At 45.5% G+C, this 4,833-nt stretch overlaps 2 protein-coding genes across 2 annotated transcripts; both read left to right on the forward strand.

Annotated features, from left to right (window-relative positions):
- Positions 1-597: 597 nt before the first annotated feature.
- CTAM01_17088 (uncharacterized protein) lies at positions 598-777 on the forward strand (the record flags this gene model as incomplete). The annotated part of the gene is made up of 1 exon (XM_060533079.1): positions 598-777. The coding sequence occupies one exon, from the start codon at positions 598-600 to the stop codon at positions 775-777; it is 180 nt and encodes a 59-aa protein (XP_060372342.1).
- A 2,031-nt stretch (positions 778-2,808) lies between these two features.
- On the forward strand, positions 2,809-2,962 carry CTAM01_17089 (uncharacterized protein; the record flags this gene model as incomplete). Its single annotated transcript, XM_060533080.1, has 2 exons — positions 2,809-2,853; positions 2,918-2,962. The coding sequence occupies 2 exons, from the start codon at positions 2,809-2,811 to the stop codon at positions 2,960-2,962; spliced, it is 90 nt and encodes a 29-aa protein (XP_060372343.1).
- Between the last annotated feature and the right edge of the window lie 1,871 nt (positions 2,963-4,833).

Raw genomic sequence — 4,833 nt, forward strand, 5'->3', positions numbered from 1 at the left:
GAGCTTTGGTTGCCCGGGCTGTTTCGAGGGACTCAAAGTGTTTGGTTCCCCGATACTTAGCGCGGTAGGTGTGAGTGACAATATCTTCATTTTTAGCGTCTGAGGTTCCTTGAAGCGGTCCTCCTGACTGGAGGTGTGAAGTGTTGGTGAGGCGCTGAGGTACTGGGAAGGTGGGGTAGCAGGTAGGAACATGCTCACGGACCACCTGCACAAGATGTCGGGTAGATGGTAGTGGGCAGGGCAGGGATGACACCTGATCTGGGAGGGGTGGGGCGATGGGTAATTCCATGATTGGTTTTTCTAACTGTAAGTGGCTGACATGTTTGGGGGAAGATGGAAGGTCCCCTCCCACATCATGGAGTAAGTACTTACTACGTAGGTAGGTACGGACCACCGTACCTCCTCCTTCTGGGCTAGTCTGTTTGTATATCTCAATCCGTAGTGCACCTCACCTCCTCAGGTCTGCCCACCTCAGGGCAGGTGCTAAGCGATGCTATCTCGGGACTTGCCACCTCCCGCTAATCACCTGCGACATCTCAAGTATCGTCCTATCGTCCGTTCGCATTCCACCCAACATCGTACTGCGTACACCAAGAGATGAGAGACGAGAAACGACAGCACATCTCAACATCAACCGTCCACTCGCCCTCGTCCACCTCGCAAGGAACGGACTCGCGACTCGCAACGCCAGAGCTGAACAGAGGTCAGTGTCACCGTCCCAGGTACGGGCTGGCAGGGGAACAGACTACACATTCTCAAAGAGTAATACGACTCTGACACTCGCTGCCCAATGTCATTTCCGATATTCTTCTTCCTCAGACTAGAGACCAGAGACCAGTCACTGCACTACACTATACTGCACTACGGTCCCTACGGGTAGGTCAGACCTTAGACCAGACCTCCTTCTCTCATCTCAACATGGACTTCATGGGCTCATGAACCTCCGAGCACATGTATCCGAAGTGATACGGGATACGAAGCACAGAGAACGAAACACTGGCTTTCTTTCACCTTAGTCAGTTAATGTCTTCTCTCTGCTTGTTCATACCCCGACCTCAGTCTCACTTCATCTTGGCACGGCGCGGCACGCAAGGTCCAGCTTCAGAACTCCATTGCAGCGCGGCTGCTGAAGCGGCTGCTGCTGCGCTACCGTTCAGTTGCTATTATTGCTTGCTCGTTGTCACATCGTGGCGTCCCATTGCTCGATTGAACGAGTTGCCAGCTCTGGTTGGGCATCTTTGCCTCTTTTCTATTCTACCTACCTACACCAAGGTACCTCACTTGTCACCCATGTTGTATGTCCATTCCTGTAGTAGACCACCCATCACCGTGTTATGCATCTGCCTTATGCTCCGACTACGGCATTGGATCCGATCCATGTCTTGATACCTACCTCACGGCTGTCCTTCCGCGATTCATTCCCAACTCCGGCCAAGCGCCCGTCGCTGTGGGATCCGTCCAAGTTGCGAGATGACCGTCACAATCGAAGCCTCACTCACGGACATGGCTCATCTGCCAATTGGATGACAGAGTGACGACCTCATTGCTAGCTTTTTCTGTCAATATCAAATCTAAATTCCTCAAAGTTCCAACCACGGCCCCTGGCAACTCTTGTCATTCCACGGACGCAGTTCCGTTACCCTGCGGTTGGTTTAGGTTGCCTACCTTGCCTTACTGCACCTCGCTCACCCATGCAGCCACCACCTCCCACCCACAATCGTTCCCGAGTCGTTGAGCTCGCATATGAATAAACGTTCACAGCGCATCTCGTACTCGCCCACCCAACACGCACGCGCATACGCACACGCACACATGTCAGCCATGCAGCAGCCCGCGGGGCAACGCATAGGGCAGACACACCGCTGTTCACCAGCAGGGCAAGCCAGCTCAGACGCTCGTCTCATCCTGTATCCCTCCTACTGCGTACGCCTCCACGGCCTTCAACGCCGCCGTACGAGTGTCCCACGTCCCCTGGTGCTCTAGGGTTCTCCTTCTTCGCTCTCTTCCATTGCCTCCTCATCTGCCCCCTCTCAGCTGCCTGACCCTGCCTCCCCGTCCAAGCAAGTAACCTTACACATGATATCGAGCGAGCAACCTCCCTGCTTAGCCACATGTCTTCTACCACTCTACTTATTCTACGCAGCAACTCTGCTCATCTACCAAGGCTATACTTCCCAGTGGCTCCCAACCGTCGTTCACGACACTAACCATCCAGGCGTGCAAGGCCCAAACTCTATTCTCCCATCACCACCTCCAAGCGTCAATATGGCCTGATACTGACATCTTATTTGGCAGTTCGATCTCTGCATCAAGCTGCGGCTACAGCTATCTCAAACCATGACTTCTCAGTCACCCTACCCAAAGCAAAATTCATCGCTTTTGCTACTCACCTCTTACCTTGTCGCCTGTTGCCAAAGACGGTCCATTTCAACCAGTTCTACAACGAAACTCCAGCTTCCCACTCTCCGACGCCACATGTCTTGCCTATGAACAAGAAGGACTGTCGCCAGACGGCGATCAATGCGCCCTCTGGAGGGCCCTTGTTTCGTTGCTTTCGGGCCTCTCAGGACCACTTCGCCTCTCCCTTGCCTGGTCATCCATGCACGTCTTACCGTTCGTGTGTTACCATGCACACCAAAAACAGCCCGTACCTAGAGGGAGAGGCCGCGTCTGCAACCTCATTCTTATCCTCAGTAGGTACACCTCTGACACGGATCGATACTCTCGGGTTCGCCGCCATCAAAGCCGCCCCAATCTCATGATTCTAGCTGTCTGGATCATGCGAGATATGCGAAGCAAACAACCATAATGAAACAACATTATCAACGTCGACATCAAGACCATCATCACTGGGTACGTTGGAGGCATCACCGTGGTTGTATGAGTTGCCTGCCACGATATGACTATGATAATCAAGCGATTACTTTACACCGGTCGACCTCTGCCCGACATGTACAGCTGAGCTGTTGATCAAGGCACGTCAAGTTGCTCTATAGTCAAAGAGTCTACAGTTCCAGGAGCAACTCGTTGCGAATGGCAAAAAAGGCCGATGTGGCTTTCGTAGGTTTTACCTATCCGTCCCCAGAATACCTTATACCCCAAGGCCTACCCTCCCTGTTGGACGATTCGCGAGCCGCAACGACGACAGGAAGATCGACAACCTTCTTGGGTCTAGATCTGAACTCATCAGTTGGCATAACATGCTTGCAAGCCTGGTCGGCTAGTCTAATCCTACGAGCTACTGTTCACAACACGCCATACGAAGTTTCATCGACAAGTCGAAGCACCGGCCAGAGGATGCATTGTTACACCCTCCATGGTCCCTGAAGATCTCTGTGGCCCCCCGAGTCAAGACACCGCCTCAGGAGTAAGGCTATTCCGCACCCACGCGAAAGCTATCCCGCACCCATACTAGGCCCGCTCAGGGAAATAATAGGTAGAATTAAGTAGCCGCTACACTAAGTAGCTCTGGCTAATTCTAGCGGCTAGGTCACCTATATATTAGCCTAAGTAACGCAATTATGTCACGAAAGGAAACTCGAGGCAGGTCGGAACGCTGCTATATTAGCCTAATTAACTAAAGACTTAATATAAAGAGGGAAAAAATAGAATAGTAAGCAGAAGCTAGCGAGCTAGCCCTTTAGGCCTAGCGGTCTAGCTCGTTATATAACTATTAAAAGCTTAGTTTCGTAGCCTAAGGCTAAGACTACGGGGCTTATAGAGCCCTAATACTTATTATTATAATATTACCCCCCCTTTTATACTAAAGGGTACTATTTATAGCGCTAAAAAATAAACCTCTAAATTACTTCTTAATTTAATAAATCTATAGCTATAATTATTACTATTATATTATTATTATTTTATAGTAATAATAAGTTATTAGTTATAATAGCTTTTATTTATAAGTTTAAGTTCTATAGCGGGCCTTTAATAATTAAGTATTAATAATAAAACGCTTAGAGCGCTATTAATATATATTAAAAACTTTTTATATTATACTAAGTTAGATCTATATTATACCCTTTTTAACTTACTTAGTACTATAGCTTTTTTTTATATAAATATAACTTAACAATTTTAAAAACCTTATACTCTAGCTCGCTATTATTATTAATAATTAGTAATAGTAGGTCTTAGTTCTATCCGGGTAATAAATTATTAGTAGCCTTTTTTAGCTTATTTAAGTAAAAAACTAGGTATACCTAGCTATTTATTAGTAATTTTATAATTTATATACCCCCCTAACCGGTATTAATAATAAGCTATAATCCGGCTTATAGTTACTATAACTTATTTATATTAGTAGACTTTTAGTACGAAATATTAATAAAAACTTAATTTCTTAGCTTTAAGTTATCTAGGTACCGGTAGCGGTTAATATATTTCTTATATTATACTTAAGTAATTTTTATATTATCTTTAGTAGTTTTTTAAGCCTCGTATATTTTTTAAGTTATTTACTATATATTAGTACGGTTTAGCTTTTTTTTTATAGAACTAAATTAATAAGTTCGTTTTAACTAATTAAAAAAAAGCCGTAGCTAACGGCCGAATTTTATTTCGTATAATAATAACTCCGTAGTCTTACTAAGCTAAGTAGTATAAATAAAGTTAATTATGAGTAGTATATTACTCTAGTTATTTTAATATTAGTTAATTAGTAGTCTTAACTACTATAAGATATACTAGTTTAGTATTTCTATTTAGCTATTTATTTATAAATAGTCCGCTATTAATAATTATAACTTAACCCCGTAAATCTTATAGAGCTCCTTTTAGAAATTAGAGATAAATTAGGGGCCTCGGTCCGATATAATAGTCTTTAATAAG

The sequence above is a fragment of the Colletotrichum tamarilloi genome (genome assembly GCF_030869305.1).
Source record: "Colletotrichum tamarilloi strain Tom-12 chromosome Unknown Scaffold_337.1, whole genome shotgun sequence".
NCBI lineage: Eukaryota > Fungi > Ascomycota > Sordariomycetes > Glomerellales > Glomerellaceae > Colletotrichum > Colletotrichum tamarilloi.